Below are 21,471 nucleotides of genomic sequence, written 5' to 3'. Positions count from 1 at the left end.
CATGTTGCTCAAAATGTATTATATAGTTTTCTGTGCAATAGTCTTACCCCTCAAAACATCTAGTCTTTAGTTCATCGTATAAGTCATTAAATGCAAAATGGTTCATCTAGTTGTCATAAAGTGTCAAGCACATTTTTTACACATTATAATTAGACTTTTTGTCAATTTTGCATGAATTGTGCAAGTGAATCTTGACTTTCACTAATGAAGAGAATGTAGATCAACCAATGATAAACCGTTTCTCTGAAATAGCTCAAAGGTTCATCTCATGAATCTTCAGTTGGAAAGCATATACTGTATAGACAGAGGACAACACAAGAGTTACATATTCTGACAATGGGCTTTCTTATTTTTTTTATTTTCATCTTTGTGCCCATATTTCTTTTTCCTTTTCTATATCACAATGACATTGTAATGTGTTTTTTTTTTTTGGTCAGACCACTAGTAAAAGTGTAACTGGGAATTCTATCCGGTCTCTTTCAATCAATATCTCACATACAGTAAATTTGTACTTTTGAAATGGATATATGGCATACATAAGCATATGGCATACTGTTCAGTACAGTAACTGTCAACCAAAATGTTGCCATAGTTTACAGCAGGTAATACTAACAAAGTGTTGCATCTTGTTTGTGAACAACGACACAAGGACTTTTCATTCTGATGGCACTGATATGTTCATTGACATAAATACTTACTTTTGAGAGATGAACTAAAGATTCTGAGTAAGTTACAGGCTTTTGCAGGTAATCTATTGTGTCATGCTGTTTGTACGAATTGTTTTGAGAAATGCACATACTTTTTTGCAAATATTACAGATGATTCGAGAAATGCACCAAAGCAACTGAGAAAAACTGTAAGAGGAGAGCGTGATGACGAAAAAGCTCAAGGTGTGCGCGCACACAGGCTGATATAGTTAGCAGGCTCTTATCGATCGCTTCTGTTGTGGTTTAATTGCAATTAAAGGTTGCAAATTGGCCCGTGGATCATTTTCACCAGTGTCAGGATGCATGAAGACATTGATATCACACACACACACACACACTCAGGTTTACATTTGTGAAAAGTGGGGACATCCCATAGGTGTAATGGTTTTTATACTGTACAGACCGTATATTCTATTGCCCTACACCAACCCTACCCCTAAACCTACCCCTCACAGGTGACTTTCTGCTATTTCAGATTTTCAATACACTCCATTCTGTGTGATTTATAAGCGTTTTGAAAAGTGGAGACAAAGGGTAATGTCCTGAAAAGTCACCTTCTCCTTGTAATACCTATGTCATACCTTTGTCATTATACAAATGTATGTCCTCATTTGTCACAAAAACCCGTACACACACACACACACACACACACACATTTCCTTAACTAATTAAATAAGGATAACCTATAAACTTCTATTGTTTTTGTTTAAAGCAAAGTCTAAGACAACAAAGTAACCCAAACCCCAAAGATAAAATGAAACTGCTTTTTTAGATTTTATACAGACAGACGAATATAAAGACACACAGATATACAGACAGACGAATTGATATAAATATTGATAGATAGAAGGACAGACAGATATATAGACAGACAGACAGACAGACAGACAGACAGACAGACAGACAGATAGATAGATAGATAGAGAGATAGAGAGATAGAGAGATGGATGGACAGACATAGATGAATTGATAGATAGATAGATAGATAGATAGATAGATAGATAGATAGATAGATAGATAGATAGATAGATAGATAGATAGATAGATGGACAGACAGATAGATGAATTGATAGATGGATGGATGGATGGACGGACGGACGGACGGACGGATGGATAGATAGATAGATAGATAGATAGATAGATAGATAGATAGATGGACAGACAGATAGATGAATTGATAGATGGATGGATGGATGGACGGACGGACGGACGGACGGATGGATAGATAGATAGATAGATAGATAGATAGATAGATAGATAGATGGACGGACGGACGGACGGACGGACAGACAGATAGATAGATAGATATGCAAACCTCACAATGTAAAGAACTCCTGATGAACAAGCAGCTCTCAGTTCTTCTGCGTGCGATGCTCTGTTGATTGATTTTGACGCCTGAGCAGTTTCAGGGTCACTGATTGCTGCTCAGCCTTGCTCTCGGTCTTGCGTTGGCCGCTTTCAACATGGTCATACAACCCTGACCTGTGACATCACTCTGTCTAGACCACCCACAGACAGAAGAGGAATTCTGAAGTCAATATGCTGCGTGTCTGAAGTTCAGCCAGCGCCAATCAATCAAAACATCACCCGGCGCTTCGCTCAGATCATTTATGGAAATGCAGAGCTGTCTTGCTCACATTTTAAAATCCAAACTGCCAAAGTGCCGATTCACAATCTTCTGATGATGGGTTGCCTCTAATCTGTGTGATTTTCGGTCTTTACGCTGCAAATAAATTGAATCCCAGTTGAAATCTTGAATATCTGAATGTATAACTAGATTTTTATGTTTACAAACCCTCACTAAGATAGTAAGTGGTTGCTAGGACATCTAAGATGTTCTGAATGTATTTTTAGTGTGCTGCTATGCGATTGCTTGAGTATTCTAACTGTTACACACTGGTCCAAATTGAATACTTGTTTGGGTTTGTTCAAATCACCCTAAATGTAAAATAAACGCTTCTAAATCAACATATAGGAGTGTACCAATACACCAGGGTTATTAAAGTTAACTAAAATTAAGACTATTAAAAGAGATTTAATTAAAATAAAATAAACATTAATTGAAATAAAATAAAATATGAAAAACTTTTTTTTATTTCAGCAAATTGCCAAGGCAACATTTATTATTTTTAATTGAGTTTAACTTCATGTACAAAAATAATAAATCTAAAACTGAAAAATTAACTATATAGACACAAAACAAAAACTACTAAAAATGACAAAAACACCAAAAATTACTAAAAATTCTATAAATTAAATTACTAAATTAAAAAGGCAAAATTTTAAATGTAAAAAAAATTGTTTCAAAATATATATATCATCTCAATATTAAAATAACACCGCAAATTACAAGTCAGATTTAGTTCGATGCATAATACTGATCTCATGTTACGATGCTCTCACAATAAATTAAACAAAGCCAAAATAGAGTTAAAATTGTACTTTTTAAATCATTATTTCTAAGATATATGATAAACAGTTAACAAAAAGTATTGTACATTAAAACGCTAAATTTGGTATTACAGAATGACACATATTGCAGTCTGATGTCCCTGACTATATACATTTAAAAAGTTTTAAATATTGTATATTTTTAAATAATGTGTTTCATTTCCATGTGTGACCATATTTTAACTTTAAACTTCTTGTATTCTGCTATATTGTAAAACAGTATATTGTTACAGCCCTAATAACATCCATAATCCATATATTCTGAGAGCTATCAAATATGTATGTGACTAAAGAAACATGAAGCGTGTTTGACCTCTGTGAATGTGAAGTGTCTCTGAGGGAACATGCGGTTGTTGACATGACGCACAGTGACGAGCTCTGAGGTCTTTCAGACCATGAACCTGCATCAAAGCGCTCAGGGGACGTCCGTCCGTGGGGGTCACGGCCAGTGTGTGTGATGGACGTTCAGAGCGTGTACTCGAACCCCAAGGGATCTGCCACATTCTTTGCAGCTCACCAGACTGCGAGGCGCTACCAGCAAAGGAAAAAATCTCCCAATGTGGCGTTGAGTTTCCCGCTACAAGTACAAAGAGAGAAGGTGATAAAATAATTATTGTGTGAGGGTCATTCTACAGTACGTGTTGCACAAAAACATTTTCACAAATATTAAATACTTTACAAAAAATGTAATGTAATATTTAACACAATAAATGTTATTTTATAAAATTCTAAAAAAATATATGATATATACAAATAACAATACATTTTTTATTTATATATATATATATATATATATATAAAATTTAAAAAATAATAATATAAAAATATATGTAAATAAAATAACATTTATATATATATATATATATATATATATATCATTACAAGTAAAACACATTATATATATGTATGTGTGTGTATATATATATATATATATATAGTTATCAAATATAATTACTATTTAATATAGTCAATAAAAATATTAAATAAAATGCTAAATATTTAACAATAAATTATGCATTTAATTTTATAAATTAAAATGATCAGAAGTAAAAAAGCAAAATAAACAAATAAATATTGTATAAGTTATTGGCATAATCTATATATAACCTCTACAAAGAACTCTGATATAACTCAAAAGTTAAAATTAATTTTTACAGCTGGTTTTAGGCTGTTTGCAAAGAGACATTAGCCCTGGTTTTTACCATTTCTCTTCATCTAAAATTCTGAAACATCTACAGCAAATCAAGTCATCTGCTATCTAACAAGAGACTTTCCCCACTGTTTTAGCTTTAAAATGTATCAGATGAACCAAAAAGATTATGAAATACATTTTCAGATTTCAAAGATTCAGTTTCAACCACAACCTGAAAATTGGTGTTTTACATAGTGTACATGGAAAATATCAAAGCACAGGGTATTTTCCTGTGAACCATTTAGATCATTTACTCCAACTTTTTGGGGTTATCTAAATGTTTGAAAGTCTGATGTGACCAAGTTCTCACTAAATCTGGACTTGTTTCATTCTCCGTACATGGAAACCTCTCTGAAACATTCTGAAGTCCCCCCTTGAATTTCATCAGCACAAGTCATTAACTTTCAAACTTCACAAACTCATTTCAGGGAGCTCAAATCCTCCCTTCATTAAGTGATGACATTCTATCATGAACCAAAATCTTTAATTAAAACATCCTTCCCATCTGATCCGCAAGTTTGATTCACGCATGATTCTCAGAGGTGCATTGAGAGCGACAGATGATGGAACTGAAGCCCGTGTGAAGTGGTAGAGCCGTGGACGGGCCGCGCCTGGTCTCATCCCAAAGGCCCAAATGTTGGCATCAGCGCCGGCTCAATTACCAGTCAGGACGGCTATCTTTCTAATGGACTCTGATAAGAGAATAATCCAAACGCAGCACTTTAATGACTTCTGCTTTAATTAGTGACAGTATAAAAGGTGATTTGGCCTTCCTATTGTGCTCAGATCTTTTGTGCGAGTTTTGGACGGTGGCTGTTTGCATCGTGAAGTGGTGTGAATGAAGTTTTTATGAGCTCAGGACTGAAGACTGAGCTGGGAATGAACTAAATGAAGCTAAAACCAAAGTGAAGGTCAATGTCAAAGAGACATTCATGCAAGAAACAATGAAAGATTCTCATGTGTTGAGTCAGTCTGGTAAATGCCCTACTGTTCGTGTTTTTTAGCTTAAAAACGTTGTTACGATGTTCAAACTCAAAATTTGTATTTGTATAGAAGGCCTGAATTTTTTTTTTTTACGTGTCATCCTACTTTCCTTCATTATTTAGTTGTTATGGTGTTTTTTCTTCTTAAACTATATAAAAATTAACTATATAAAAGATAACTATTCAATAATATTCAATCTGGTTTTCGTCCACATCATAGCACAGAAACTATTCTTGTCAACATCGCTAATGACCTGTTAATGGCAGCAGGTTCTGGTCTGTTGACTCAATCTGAGTGCAGCCTTTGATAAAATTTCTCATAACATCCTCCTAGCACTCAGTTTGTACAACTTGAACATTTTCAATCAAAGCCATCTCTAGTTACCACTTGTGTTCCCCAAGGTTCAGTTTTGGGCCCTCTTCTGTTCATTATTTACTTACTGCCGCTTAGTCATATTTTTAAGAAATATGATATTCAAATTGAAATAGTCACATTTATTCACATTTAAATATTATACAATAACATAATATATCATATCTATTTGTTTACAAAAAAATGGCCAATTTTGTGGGAGGTATTTATTTATTTTTTGTTTTATTTTAAATTATGTTATAATTATATTATATAAGTTATATATTATATCATTTTGTTACATAAGTTAAATATATAAAATTAAATATTTCATTATTATATAATATTATAAAAACTTTTGTTTATTTTAATATTAGATACATTTCATATAGTTTCAAATAGTTTTTTAAATATTTACATTATATTTACTTGAAAAATTATGCATAATCTATTAACATTCATCTTGAGAAATCTTCAAAAATACAGTAAGAGAAAACTATGTTCGAGATAAGACCTTTGAAAAGAAGTGAGAAGAATAAATGTTTTCAGTCATAGTGAAAGGTCACGTCATCACATTGAGGTCAGCGGTGGTCAGCAACTCTTCAAAACACAGAATCAGAGTGAAGCAAATAGATTACCTGTGTAGTACATCTATCCATTTATCCATTCATACACATCTATGTATCTATATGATGTTTGCTTCAACAGTGAAAAAGAATAGAAGGTAAAAGAAGCCTCTGAGCCACACCGTTGGCCAGAAAATAATACATTCAATGTGCAGGTTTCAGTATGCTGTGCACTGCCTCTCTCTAGTGTTCAGCAGAAAAACTGTCCTGGAACCCCATTCGAGCAGTTGAAGTTACTCCGACAGCAGGATGAATTCTCTTTACACTAATTCAGTAACATTACTGTGACAACACAGATGCTGCACTTTACAGTTATAGTAAATGTGTTTTTAGCAGTCTTGTAACATATGAGGTCTCTTTAGTCACCTGAGTTGTAAGATCTCTGTGCTCTACATGAAATATTAAAGTTTAGGAGGACATAAATAATCAATTCCCCTCCTACAGGGGACATTTGTGACTCCTGGAAGCTCCTGGAAATGCCAAATATATGTAAGTCTTATCATGCGGAGGCCACCGTTTCCTTATCAATATCAGCAGTGAACCTGCAAACACACTCCCTACCTTTCACAAAGGAACAGATCCGTCAGCATAAATTGACACAAGTTATGCATGTATGTACAGTATGTGTGTGTGTGTGTGTGTGGGGGGGGGGGTTATTCACATATCTTTATTTCTTATTATCTGTGTGTTGTTGCTGTCTCTGTGTACTAGAAGCATTTGTCACCAGAACAAATTCCTTGTATGCGCAAACACACTTGGCAATAAAGCTCGTTCTGATTCTGATATATATGTATGTATGTGTGGGTATGTATATATATATATAAAATTCTGCATCTAAAGTTACATAAACAAAATGACAATTTAATTAATAATAATCATTATCCATATATGGAATTTTGTAAGTAAAACTTACCTAAAATATAGTTAAATAAAATGAATTATATATTATATAATACATAATATATTAAGAAATAAATAATATAATATTATAATATATTAAAAAGTCTTTTGTTGAACTTAAAAAAAGTGGCATGTAGAAATGTATGCATTAAATTAAACCGTACATGAACTTTCTATCAGGAGCATAAGAGAGGTACTGAACTGAATTAAATCAAAGTTAATTCAAGTCAAGCATTTCTGTCAAGCTTGATAAGCAAGTTTATTCTGCAACTGGAACATTGGCCTTGGCAGTGGTGAAATCTGTGGGATTCACACACCTGTGGGCATCAGCCATGAGAAAACACCTGTTTTGTGAACTGTGGGCGTATATATGGATGACCGAAGTGTTCAGAGGGCAGAATAAACTACAAAGCTGCTCAAAGCTAAACAAAATGACAATTTAATTAATAATAATCATTATCCATACATGAAATTTTGTAAGTAAAACTTACCTAAAATATAGTTAAATAAAATGTATTATATTATATAATACATAATATATTAACAAATAAATAATATTATATTATAATATATTAAAAAGTCTTTTGTTGAACTTAAAAAAAGTGGCATGTAGAAATGTATGCATTAAATTAAACCGTACATGAACTTTCTATCAGGAGCATAAGAGAGGTACTGAACTGAATTAAATCAAAGTTAATTCAAGTCAAGCATTTCTGTCAAGCTTGATAAGCAAGTTTATTCTGCAACTGGAACATTGGCCTTGGCAGTGGTGAAATCTGTGGGATTCACACACCTGTGGGCATCAGCCATGAGAAAACACCTGTTTTGTGAACTGTGGGTGTATATATGGATGACAGAAGTGTTCAGAGGGCAGAAAGTTCAGACAGACTGCAAACATGCTGAGGATCCTGTTGTTAAGCGTGCTGGCCGCCCTGGGTAAGACGTTTGTCTGTTTCTATCGAGAGAATCATTTGTATTTAGCTTAGATTTTGCCAAGTTAACAAATGCATGCAATACTCAGAACTTAAAAAATTGAGTCTATATGGACTCAAACTACAATAATACTGCAATTTTAACATGTCTAAGTGTGTTTTTTGTGTCCAGCGCTGGCTGAGCCCAGATATCTGGAGGAGCAGGCCCCTGAGGAGAGGGTCGTTGGTGGAGCGGTGGCAAAACCCAACTCTTGGCCATGGCAGGTAAAACATTTGAACAATAACTCAATAAGCTGTCTTGATGATTTTCCACGACTAAATGGACAAGGTTAAGGTTCAAGTGGTCAAGCTGTTTTTCTTAATATGGTAGAAGATTAGTTACTGTCTCACTAACAATCTTGACAAAGATGGTTTAAAAGGCAGGTTGGCATCAGCCCCACCATAATGATCATTTAAAACCAGCTTTATAACAAGTAAAACCATTTGAAGCCGCATTCTTCAGCATAAATAAAGTCTAGTCAGCTTCTTGGGTTATTTTTTTTTCAAGTTTAAAAGTCATATTGAAATGTTTTCCCCCTCAAATCTTCTAATTGTAACAAAGTCATTGTCTCTTTCCCAGATCTCTCTCCAGTACCTGTCGGGTGGCAGCTACTATCATACCTGTGGTGGGACTCTGATCAGAACTAGATGGGTGATGACTGCTGCCCACTGCGTCGACACGTAATGAATCCAGGGTTATCTGTACCTACACTCTTAAAAATAATGGTGCTTCACGATGCCAAAGAAGAACCTTTTTGTCTAAATGGTTCCCTAAAGAACCTTTAACATCTGAAGAACCTTTCTGTTTTACAAAAGGTTTTTTGTGGCGAAAGAAGGTTCTTCAGATTACAAAAAGGTAAGAAAGAGATGGTTCTTTAAAGAACCTTTGACTGAATGGTTATTTGTGGAACCAAAAATGGTTCTTCTATGGCATCGCTTGAAGAACCTTTTGAAGCGCCTTTATTTTTAAGAGTGTAGATTGTTAATAAAAAACAAAACTGAGACATTTCTGATAATTTTCTCGCCTTAAGGACAGCGTCAGTGCAAACGTAATGTAATAAATCCACAAGTGTAGTGTACACTTGTTTCCTGACTCTACCTGTGTTCACTTAAACTTGTGCAGCTCGAGAACTTGGCGTGTCGTTCTGGGCGACCACGACATCTACAACCAGGAGGGTCGCGAACAGTACATGAGCGTCAGCACCGTCTACATCCACCCCAACTGGAACAGCAACAGCGTGGCTTCTGGGTGTGTAAACATTACATATGTACACTAGGGCTGTGAATCTTTGGGTAGGCAGCGAATCGATTCGATTCACGATTCATAGGTTTTCGATTCGATACAAGAACGATTTTTGCTAATTCAGAACGATTCAATTCAATTCGATTCACAATTAAATTCGATTCGATTAACGATTCGATTCTGCATTCTTTAAGTGCATTCACAGGATTATTGAAATGGTTCTTTATGGTTATGGCTCTTATTTCAAGGTTTTTGTTAATGCTGTGGTTATTTTAACAGTTTCCTTTGTACATTCGGTTGAACGACATTGTTAGAACACATTTATCATTCAATGGAACTGTGCATATGCTTTAGACACTTACATTTTTGCTCCGTCCATGCAATAAATGCGCAGCCTTCGACTGCTCAGGTAATGTCGTCCGTCGGTATGACAGAGAGCCATTGAAAAATTACAGAAGAAAAGTAAAACTACTTCACTTTAGCATTACTGGCCACGAGTACTAAGGAGAGATCACACATCAGCTGCCCAAAAATGTGTCAGTGAAGACAAACGGAGCGGGAGCGCAATCCTGCGACAGTCACAGGCGGTAAATAGTGCAGCACATGAAGGAGAGATGCGAGGCCTGAACACTGTTCAAGGTCTTCATTAATTCGTGCCTGTAATAATTTAATGTGTGCATATTTTGAAAGCATTGAATCGCTATTGAAATCGCGATTCATTCGATTCTTAGCATTTCAAATCGATTACTGTCTGAAATCGACAATTCACGATTCAAAAATCTATGTTTCAAGATCTGTTTGTAATCGATGCATCGAGAAAACGAGTGAATCGTTACACCCCTAATATACACAGCATAGGCTACACGAGTCACGACTGTGGCAACAATTATACACAATATACGACTATATCGTCAATTACACGCAACACTAACTAGACTGTATCATACATAACTTTAAATACAACAGTATTATACTGACAATTACACATATCTCACAGCCTCAGCAATTCAACTTTAACTCAACATACTCGACTGTATTTATATCCTGCTGAAAAAACACACACAGCTAAAACCAGCCTAAGATGTGGTCTTAGCTGGTTTGAGTTGGTCTCCCAGCCTTACCAGTTAAAGAAGTGGCCAAAACTTAAAACCAACCTGCTGACCAGCTATGACCAGGCTGGACGACCAGGTAAAACCAGCTTAGGCTTCATCTTCGTGGTTCTCTGAACTGCTTGATTATGGGTAATCGCGGCATTCAGCTAGAGATTTGTTAATTAATAACTGTCAAGCAACTAGTACTCCATAAGGTAACCAGATTTCTGAAATTAAAACCAGGGACATTTCCTAATTCAGTGGTCAAAATATAATTGAAACCTCACTTGTGATTATCTACAAATTAAAAAACAGGGACAATATATTTGTGTATGTTTTTGTTTTTTAATTGTCGTGGTTTCCATATATTAATATCATAATTAAAAATTGCAATGATGTTTGAGGATCAAACTTACCCTAGTTTATTAATAGGTGTACAATTCACCAAAAATCACACTATGAAATACAAATAGTAACTATTGCAAACAGTAAACAGATCGAAATAGGATTATAACAAAATTATGACTTTACAAACACATTCAAAATAAACACTAAATATGAGAACATATGATAAATAAAACTGTATTTAAGATTTTTTAACATTTTCTGACTATTTATAACATTTTCACAAACTGCGAGTATAAAGTAATTACAAATTTTCAAATGATTTTTTTCCAAGTTATTTTATGTTTATGGACTTTTTAGGAATGTATAATACTTTGTGCAAAACAATCCCACAAACTTATCATGCCTTGTTATAAGGTGCACACAAACAGTATTACTTTGTTTAACATGTATAGTTATGCCACTAACTGTCTCTTTTGAGAATTTTTTTTTTTTTTAAACATTGTAAAATGTGTGGCCTATGTGAATGTATATTCTCGGATTGAAATACATAAATTTACAAAATATAGATTGACAGCAAATATATTTACTATACTATATATATTTGGGGGAAAAAAATTGTTTGTTTTTTTTGCTGTATGGGAATAATGATCAGCTGACTAATTATTCCTCACACATTAAAAAACAGTAATTTCAACATATCATATATCAATAATCACGCAATACAACTTTGACACAGTATATACAACTATATCAACAATTCCACGTAATATCAACACCACTTACTTGACTGTATCAACTTTTAGACTTAATGTTAATGCAACATAAATGTACAATTACACACATCAACACAACGTACATGATCGTTTCAAAGTTATAGCGCCCCCTAGCATCATAAATGTGTGAAATGTGACTTGTACACTGTCCATTCTGTGCATTTCAGATATGATATCGCCCTTCTGCGTCTGTCCTCCGACGCCTCTCTGAACTCATACGTGCAGCTGGCCAGCCTGCCACCCTCTGGACAAGTTCTACCCCACAACAACCCCTGTTACATCACTGGCTGGGGCCGCACACAGAGTCAGTTTAGCTTCAAGTACAACAACCTGAAATCATTTCTGACTCATTTTTATTTCATTTCTCTCCTCTGATCTTCGTGCAGCTGGTGGGTCGCTCTCGGCTCAGCTGAAACAGGCCTCTCTGCCCGTGGTCGACCACAGTACCTGCTCTCGTAGCGACTGGTGGGGAAGCACCGTGAAGAACACTATGGTTTGTGCTGGTGGCGGAAGTGAGTCTGGATGCCAGGTGAGAAAGACTAACTCTCAAACAGATCATAAAATATGAGAAGTCGTTTGGTTCTGCGGAAAAAAAGTCTAATTTTGGCTCCTGTTGGGTTGTTTTTAGGGTGACTCTGGTGGTCCTCTAAACTGTCAGGTCAGTGGTCAGTACGTGGTTCACGGTGTGACCAGCTTTGTGTCTTCATCGGGTTGTAACGCCTACAAGAAGCCAACAGTCTTCACTCGTGTGTCTGCATACATCAGCTGGATTAGTGGCGTAAGTGCAATTCATGAGATCACAATAATAAACTTTACATAGGAGCTAACAGACACTAAAGATCATGACTGTATCTTATAATACTCTGTTTTTCTTGTGCCATTTTGTTCACATCAGATCATTGGATAAGGAGGAAACCTGAGAGGATGAAAGACAAACATCCTCCATTTACCAAGCTTTAACATCTGCAATGGTCAAAAATACATACAGTAAACTTTACCTCTAAACTTGGGCTGCTTTTGAAATTATTTGTGTCCTCAAAAACTCTCACCATAAACATTTGAACCCTAAAAGTAGAGTCACTTTCAAAATTAAACACAAGAAGAGTCCATACACAGTTGGCAATAAATGAAATGAGATATCAAACACTGAATGATAAGATAATTGAAATGTGGTTGATATGAAATTGATAACCTGAAATTGCGATGTTTGACATTGTGATGAATGGAGAAATTCTGATATGTTAAAATAGGTATGTACATTAAATATTGCATTTGCAGTGTAAGTCTAAAAGACCTGCCATGCACTTGTTCTGTTACCTGTAATGCATTTTCATTTTAACTATAACTTTTCACTTTTCATATACAAATCATACAGTAAGAAATAACAACACAGTATATAGTTCATATACTATGGTATAAAGTTCATATACCAACAAACTGTTTTATGTAGTAAAGTAAATTCATGTATAACAAAATATGTTCTGTTAAAACACTTTTTTTTTTGTTCACATGCACCAAAGTAAAACGTGAATAATAGATTCCCCATTATTGGGTACACTGTAAAACAAATTCCGTAAAATTTACGGTAAAAAAAACGGCAGCTGTGGTTGCCAGAATTTTACCGTGAAAAATACAGTAGCCACATTTTAGGTTTTACGGTTTTAATATACCAACTTATTGAAGTACTGAAACTTTTGTACCTTTGTAATACACTGATAACCACCAAAAGCAGGTGGTGATGAAAGTCACATTATGAACCAAAGCCTATCACAAGCAGCTTTTAAATAATAACTTATATAGAAGGTGCACAGACACTGACAATGACACATTCACACAAACACAAAACACCATCATGGAAACACACATGAAACTTAAATAATGCAATAAACATTAATTTAACAACATTAGATAATGTATGTTATTAGGTAACATACAACCATAATATACAAAAACGGATAAGAAAAAACTAAGAAGAAACAGTTATTTCAACAAAATCATCAAATTTTGGGAATGTCAATTTACGGTTATTCACTGTAAATTATACATTCTTTTTCACTTCCAAAAATGGTATACTACCGTAAAATTACATGTAATGTCCAATACAGTTTTTCACCGTATATAGTAGGGGAACTTACCGTTAACCATTTAACAGGTTTTTACTGTAGCATTTTTACAGTTTTTTACCGTTAAATTCACGGTAATTTTTTACAGCGCATGTAAAGTCATACAAAAATGTGCAATACTGTCTGAATTCATAGTTACTATATTACTGTTATGATTTTTATATTTGTATTAAGGGGATTCCCTCCTGCACAGGCCCTCTGTCTGGATTTCTTTCACTCACTGTGAAGAATCACAAAAGGTTAAAAAGTTGATGACAGCTATATTAATGCACAAAGATAATCATGTTTAAATATCAAATCTGATCAGTTACAATCAAAGTAAGTGAGGTGTTGAAGAATACACATTATTAGGAATTTGTCACTTTACTGAGCCCAAAAGTTTGTTAAAACTGGAGACAGCACAATTCAAATAAATATGATCACCATGTTACTCACCATGGATTGTAACTTTGAATCTCTTGTATTTGGTCTCTCGGCTGCTGATGATCAGAAGTTTATAAACTCTGGTGTGTCCAGTTGTGCTGTTATTGGTGGTCAGAGATCCAGTTTGATGATCCAGTTTCAATTTGTTTCTGAATTTCCCTTCAGCACCATCATATGTACAGAAACTTGCTTTATTTATGTCACATCTAGCAATGAAATGAGACCGTCTTCAGGTCCAAACATCCACAGCATCAGATCAACTTTTTGTACTGCAGTATCATTGTGTAGCATGACCGAATCTCCCTCCTTCCCGGACACAAGGAAAAAAGAAATTATTACAAACTTAATATGTAGAAGGAAAAAAAAAATAATGAACAATCTCAGTAATAGAAAAGTACACATTTTAACACTGTAATTAGCAGTTTTCCAGTTGCAGATTGTGCAAACTTGCTCAGAAATTTGGCCTATAATTAAACAGATCCGAGCTACTCACCATGGACAGTAACACTGAATTTCTTGAGGAAGGTCTCGTTGCTGATGATCTTCAAATGATAAACTTCAGAGTGTTTGGTTCTGATGTCGCTGATGGTCAGAGATCCAGTCTGACTGTCCAACTGCAGTCTGTCTTCAAACCTCCCATCATCAACGTCGTACAAAGAGACTGCCTGAGTATTCCCATCGATTTTGGCGATAATAGTGTTTTGAGATCCATACATCCACATCAACAAAAATATTCTTTGTATTTCAGTGACATCAGTGTGTAGAGTGAGAGAATCTCCCTCCTTCACTGACACCTTTTTCGTCTCGCCAAACACCCCTAAAGAACAAACAGTAACAGTAGCTGAAAGTTTTCAAAATCAGTCAACTCTATGAAAACAAAATATTATTGCTGCATGCAGTCAACATATAAAATTGTAAGGATTAGGTTATTATCTTAATAGTACATCCACTAAATACTATAGAGTACAATGAATACTAGGCTATGGAATTAATCATATAATGAACCTAGATGTTGTCATTTGTGGATTTTGTCCAAGCTTGGACGTTCAGTATTTGCACTTAAAACATAACAAAACAGAACCAATTTGGCCTATTTTTAAATTAGCCTATTTCTTGTGTACTTGTTCTTAAGAAACTGCAGGTTTCTATAAAATGCTCATGAATGTCTTTATGGTTTTCAAAATTTGAGTTTATGACAGCCATATCACCCTGCAGCCCAAGACTGGTTGCCCACTGAAGCTAAGCAGGGTTGAGCTGGTCAGTACCTGGATGGGAGACCTCCTGGGAAAACTAGGTTGCTGTTGGAAGAGGTGTTAGTGAGGCCAGCAGGGGGTGCTTACCCTGTGGTCTGTGTGGGTCCTAACTCCCCAATGTAGTGATGGGGACACTATACTGACAAAAAGCACCGTCTTTCAGATGAGACGTTAAACAGAGGTCCTGACTCTCTGTGGTCATTAAAAATCCCATGGTACTTCTCGTAAAGAGACAGGGTGTAACCCCAGTGTCCTGGCCAAATTGTCCCCCTGGCCCTTGTCTATCATGGCTTCCTAATAATCCCCAACCACTTGATTGGCTCTATGACTCTCTCTCCTCTCCACCTGTAGCTAGTGTGTGGTGAGCGCACTGGCGCCCTTGTCCTGTGGCTGCCGTCGCATCATCCAAGTGGATGCTGCACACTGGTGGTGGTTGAGGAGAGGCCTCTTAGGTTTAAAAACCTAAAATATGAACTGAATGAATTGCTGGTGGTATCCAAACAGTATGAACTAGTATTCTTGCTTGTAGTTTTTGTTATTGTACTCATGAGGGCAACGGATAGGCCTATCCTAATGAAAGGAGAAACCTGATCACAGATCAGTGTCCATTTGCCATTGAACTCATGTTTGCCAGACTCAGGAATAGACTTTAGAGACAGAGATTCAAGTTCTACTTTGAGATTTGAACATATAATCATATATATGGACATATAAACATAACATGTCCCTTTATGGCCAGTTAATTTGTAATGAACAAAACAAATGAGTGAAAAGTGAAGTGAAAGTTGTGACATTTGCCAAGTATGGTAACCCATACTCGGAAATTGTGCTCTGCATTTAACCCATCCAAGTGCACACACACACACACACTGCATGTGAACACACACACGGAGCAGTGGGCAGCCATTTGCACCAGTGCCTGGGGACCAGTTGGGGGTTCGGTGCCTTGCTCAAGGGTCTCACCTCAGTCATTGTATTGAGGGTGGAAGAGAGCACCCCACATTCACTCCCCCCACCAACAATCCCCATTGGTACCAAGACTCAAACCCACGACCTTCGGGTTACAAATCCGACTCTCTAACCATTAGTCCACAATAGGATTTAAGTATAACTTTTCACCCATGACTTGACTTATAACCTTTATAATAAACATATATTCTTTTAGACTATACCAGTCTGAGTTCTACACATATTTCGATCAATATGTTGTTATGGGACTATTTGTTAGTTTTGATTGAAAGATTGAAAGGTAGACATTTTAAATCCAGTATTTCTACATTTGACATTAAATGTATATAAACACATTCAAAAACGAAGTACATTTGACAAAAATAAGGGCTATTGTTTTCATGAGCAGTAACAATGGCAAGATGGTTTATACACATAATTAGACACAAATACTGACTGTACAGTTGCTCTACACGACTTCACCGCTAAACAAGGAACTGCACCTCTCTTGTGTAGAAACAGGTTCAGAGTTCGTTTCAAATAAGTGTCTGCTGTTTTAGACTTGTGGAGGGTTATTCGAGCAGTCTGTGACCGCTTAAACAAAATGTTTCAAACATTTGTTTTTTCCTGTCTGTGCTTATTATATCTAACTGGTAAGTTCTAAATGTTTTTTTTAGTTACAGTTTTAGTAAATCAGCATCAGTTGTGACTGTGAAAGTGCTCCCAATGTTTGTTCCACAGGTGCGTTTGGTGTTGAGATCGATGAAAGACAGACCATATCAGTGATGGAGGGAGATTCTGTCACTCTACGCACGGATGTTACTGAACTGCAGAGAGATAATGTGCTACTGTGGACGTTTGGACCTTAAGACACTCACATTGCTAAAATCAACAGAGTCCACAATGAGACGTTTCACAATGGTGCTGATGGGAGATTCAGAGACAGACTCAAGCTGGACTCTCAGACTGGATCTCTGACCATCACAAATGTCAGCACAGAACTCAATGGACTTTATAAAGTAGAAATCGTCATTGAAAATAAGGTCTCAAGCAAAGATTTCATTGTTAAAGTCTATGGTAAGCACAGTATTATTATAATGCATAATTCTGTCTCTTTTCATATTCTTATTTTAAACATAATATTATAAAATCACCATGAATACACGTAATAACATAATAGTAATTTAGGATATGAGGTAATATGGGGGTAAGTTGGGCCACCACTTAAACCTATAGGAAACCAAGGATTGTGTATTAAGACATGATTTTCTGTAAAGCTGTTTTGAATCAAATGAAAATAAAAATGACTTAATTACAAGATTAACAGTTGTTTTCCTAATTATGATTTTATTTTAAAATGTGGTGTGTTACTTGGCAGTGTTTCCACTTGGTTTCTCACTGTGGTATAATCTACATTCCTAAATGTCATTCAAAACAAAACCATTTGTGGTTGGTTGCTTTTCATGTTGGTCAGGCTCTTCGCCATATTTAAATTCTCAGCCCAGAATGAACACTTTTTTGTACACACGCTTTTAGTAGATTTAAACCACCAGGTAAGAGAAATAAAATCCTTTCGATGAGGAAGTTGAGGATGCAAAAGTCATCACTTCTCTGTTCAGGCAAATAGTGATTGAAATATGGGAACTACCCAACACTGTATCCTGTTTCTCCAAGAAAAAATAACCTTCTATAAGATGACTTTGCAACTTTACATTGTTCAATTGCAACTTTATTTCTCAAAATTGCCACTTTATACTGTCTCACAAGCAAAACTTATTTGCATTTGCAACTTTATTTTTCTTGCATTTCTGGGTTTATAAATAATAAACCACTGGCAAACAAAGAAGCTCTTACTCTTTTTCTTGTGTTCTTCAGCTCATCTCCGCATTCCTGTGATCACCAGATACTGTCCACTAAATCCTCCATCATCAGTGTCCAGATGTGAGCTGTTGTGTTCAGTGGTGAATGTGAGTCATGTGACTCTCTCCTGGTACAAAGGAAACAGTTTATTGTCCAGCATCAGTGTGTCTGATCTCAGCAGCAGCGTCTCTTTACATCTGGAGGTGGAATATCAGGATAACAACACCTACAGCTGTGTCCTCAACAATCCCATCAGCAACCAGACTCAACATCTGGACATCACTCAACTCTGTCAGACACATTCAGATGGTGAGATAAGAGATTTCATTCAGGGATGAACTATCCCTTTAAATGTGATTGTCACTCCTGTTTTGAGTGTTTTAATCCCGTTCTGTACACGCATGCTTTTGTAATACATGGGAGTGACAACCAAATTCTACAACCAAATTAACTCCCAAAAAAGTGGCAACTGGTAGATATAAAATACCCTAGTATTTACAGAATCCAACTGAACAAATAATGGTAATACCTATCAGCTGCTTCAGCCATCATAAAGCATGTGGTTTTGATGCAAAAATAACATTTTTTAAAAACTATGAACCAAGCTCATTATCAAATGTTTTGGTTTTGACAGGTCGTAGATTTGGTGTTGAATGTGACATTACAGACAAAAGTACACAAATACACAAGCTGATTTCAAAATAAGGCCAAAAACGCCTCTGTACTATGTTTTGAACTCTTTGACCATACTATGGTTATTACTACCAAATGGATGGTCATAATTTCCGGAATGACTTGTGTTCTGAAGTTCTGTAGTTGTGTTCTAAGACTAAACTACAATATACGGGAATCAGTACTAAAACCGGCTTTAGTACTGATTAAGTCTCAAAAGAATTCACATTTGATTTTTCTCTCAATCCTTAGACTACGTCCACTATTATGGGTTCACCGAAGCTGTGATCCGATTGGCTCTCTCTGCTCTGGTGGCCGTGGCTGCTGTTGCTGTGCTGCTTTATGATGTCAGATCATAAAGTTTGACAGGGGAGGACAGAAAGACAAGCAAAACAACTGGAAATGCTACTTGCATTTTTTTTTTGTCATTGACAGAATTTCCTGTTTCTATTTTGTGACCAATACTAAACTTTAAAGACATTTCTAATCATGTAAATAATCATAATGTCAAAAGGGTTGTGCCCATTGGGCATGTTTTGATTTCATTATGCAGACTTTTGACTGTTAAGGAAGGAAATTGCATAGTTTTGAATATAGAAAAGTAAGGAACTTACAGCTTATTGGTTCATAAAAGTATTGAATCTGCGCAGATAGCTAATGGATTTGATCACACAGTGAGATGAAGTTCCTGTTGTTCAAATGGTGGGTGTATCTGAAAGTTTTGAAATAGTTTGTCAGACTGAACATGACAGGCAGAACAAACCCCGCCAACTCTCAGAATGAAGTGAATTTGGCCTTCAACACTCCCAGAAATAAGTTTCTTTGACAGCTATGATAACAAAACAGGACTGCATTTCTTCTTTTCACATTCAGTCTGATATTTTTCAGCTATATGCAGAAAACTTTTAAGTTCACATGATGATGTCTCACTGCTCACAGGAACAGATCTTGTAGCTGTGACTGAGCATGTGTGATTCAGATTCATTAGTCATATAAGAGAAGCGAAAGCTTAAAAAGGAGATGATCAGTCAGTTTTTAAATGAGTCAGAAGAGCAAACCCTTCATTAGGCATATAGTTTTCTCTTATAAAGATGTTCTGATTGATTATTATATGATATGAGTGAGCCTTTAAATTGAATGACATCTAAAAAAAAAAAAAAATTACAAATATACAATTACCTTTTATGTAAAATAAAAGCTGCAAAGATTTGTGATTTATTTGTCTTATTTTTATATTATGATATTTATTCAATTCATCTATGCAAGCGGGTTTTTTTCATGCAGTGAGAAGAATGAAGGTTAATCTACTAAATGTGCTGGAAGTCAAAATGAAACCTGCTGTGGTCGGAGTTACTGTAGATCTGAAAAGAAATATGGTTTATTCTTATTTATAGACAAACATTTTGTGCTTATGAGCTTGTCTATTACTGAATGCATGTGCTAATTTTGTATATTGTTAAAGGGCTTGTTTTCCATTCCCTGCTCATATGAAACTCAAACCTAAACTGTGTTCATTTTCTTGTGTAGAGAATATTTCAGCCTAAAGGTGCATTTGTTTTTGAATTTGAAAAATACATACAGATTTTATGTTTTGTATTAAGCCGAAAGGTCAATACGTGACAATGTCTTTTTTGTTAAAATGGTTTTTGCATCATGCAAATTTGCAGGTATGAGTTTAGTCAATGTAAAATTTAGTATGTATTTTTTTTAATCATCTCATTTGATACAATCTGTTTACTGAAACATACTTATAAAGATTCACTGATTTATTTTGTATGTTTTATCATTACGGTACAAACATTGTTTAAATCATAAGCGTTTTATACACAATTTACGAAAGTAATGAGGCCTTTAATACAGCTTTTCTACACTTTTACTGCTATCTAGTGCTCAAAAAGATGAAGTGCATCTACAAAGCCGTTTTTTTTGGCAGGGGAAGACAATGAAGCACATTGAATCACTTGACCTGTAATTTGGCTTCAATAACATGCCATAATTGACCAACGAGTCCTGACCACGAAACCGTTATTATTATTATTATTATTATTATTATTTATTGTTCTTCTATTATCATATTCAGCTAGTTGTACAATATCTGATTTTCTGTCAAATTTCATCTCTGGTTGTTTTTTTGTAATTTTACTGTACTGAACTGTATAAGATTTGATTGTGTAGATACAGTATGAAGCAACACATTTCACACAATTTTGTCTTATTATTTATTAATATTGTAACACTCAAATTCAAACGTGTGTATTTATATATAGGCAGGGCTCGAACTGAGGGGGGATGGCATCCCCCCCTTTACCACCCCCTTTGGGTTAATAACGTGTATTATGTAAAACTTATCATGCAAATGAAATGTCAAAATGATCTACTTAAGATATTTCACGAATAACGGCGATTGGCCAATTAGAACTCGGTTCTGTAAGAATCTGCGCACAAGCGGAAGCAAGCTTTCGTCATTTGGAACTTTTGAATTTCTTTTAAAAGAACAGAAAAGGTATGATTTTCCCTTCATTAGAATTTAAAAACATTCACCTGACAAAATGTTA

At 35.4% G+C, this 21,471-nt stretch overlaps 1 protein-coding gene and 1 long non-coding RNA gene across 2 annotated transcripts in view; one reads left to right on the top strand and one right to left on the bottom strand.

Moving 5' to 3' along the window:
* The window catches only part of LOC107566440 (uncharacterized), a 21,919-nt gene extending 10,370 nt beyond the window's left edge, over positions 1-11,549 (bottom strand). Inside the window, exons 1-3 of the long non-coding RNA XR_001606510.1 lie at positions 11,538-11,549; positions 8,981-8,984; positions 1,362-1,371 (exon numbers count right to left, since the gene is read on the bottom strand). This is a non-coding gene — a long non-coding RNA (uncharacterized lncRNA). The remainder of the gene's footprint in view (positions 1-1,361; positions 1,372-8,980; positions 8,985-11,537) is intronic.
* On the top strand, positions 8,091-12,647 carry LOC107566436 (elastase-1-like). Its single transcript, XM_016251899.1, has 8 exons — positions 8,091-8,147; positions 8,316-8,407; positions 8,763-8,863; positions 9,306-9,431; positions 11,805-11,941; positions 12,024-12,166; positions 12,266-12,415; positions 12,533-12,647. The coding sequence occupies exons 1-8, from the start codon at positions 8,108-8,110 to the stop codon at positions 12,542-12,544; spliced, it is 801 nt and encodes a 266-aa protein (XP_016107385.1). The 5' UTR covers positions 8,091-8,107; the 3' UTR covers positions 12,545-12,647.
* The last annotated feature ends 8,824 nt before the right edge of the window (positions 12,648-21,471 follow it).

The sequence above is a fragment of the Sinocyclocheilus grahami genome, unplaced genomic scaffold (genome assembly GCF_001515645.1).
Source record: "Sinocyclocheilus grahami isolate Dianchi unplaced genomic scaffold, SAMN03320097.WGS_v1.1 scaffold1075.1, whole genome shotgun sequence".
In the NCBI taxonomy this organism is placed as follows: Eukaryota; Metazoa; Chordata; class Actinopteri; order Cypriniformes; family Cyprinidae; genus Sinocyclocheilus; species Sinocyclocheilus grahami.
This window is presented reverse-complemented; position numbering and strand designations above follow the sequence as displayed.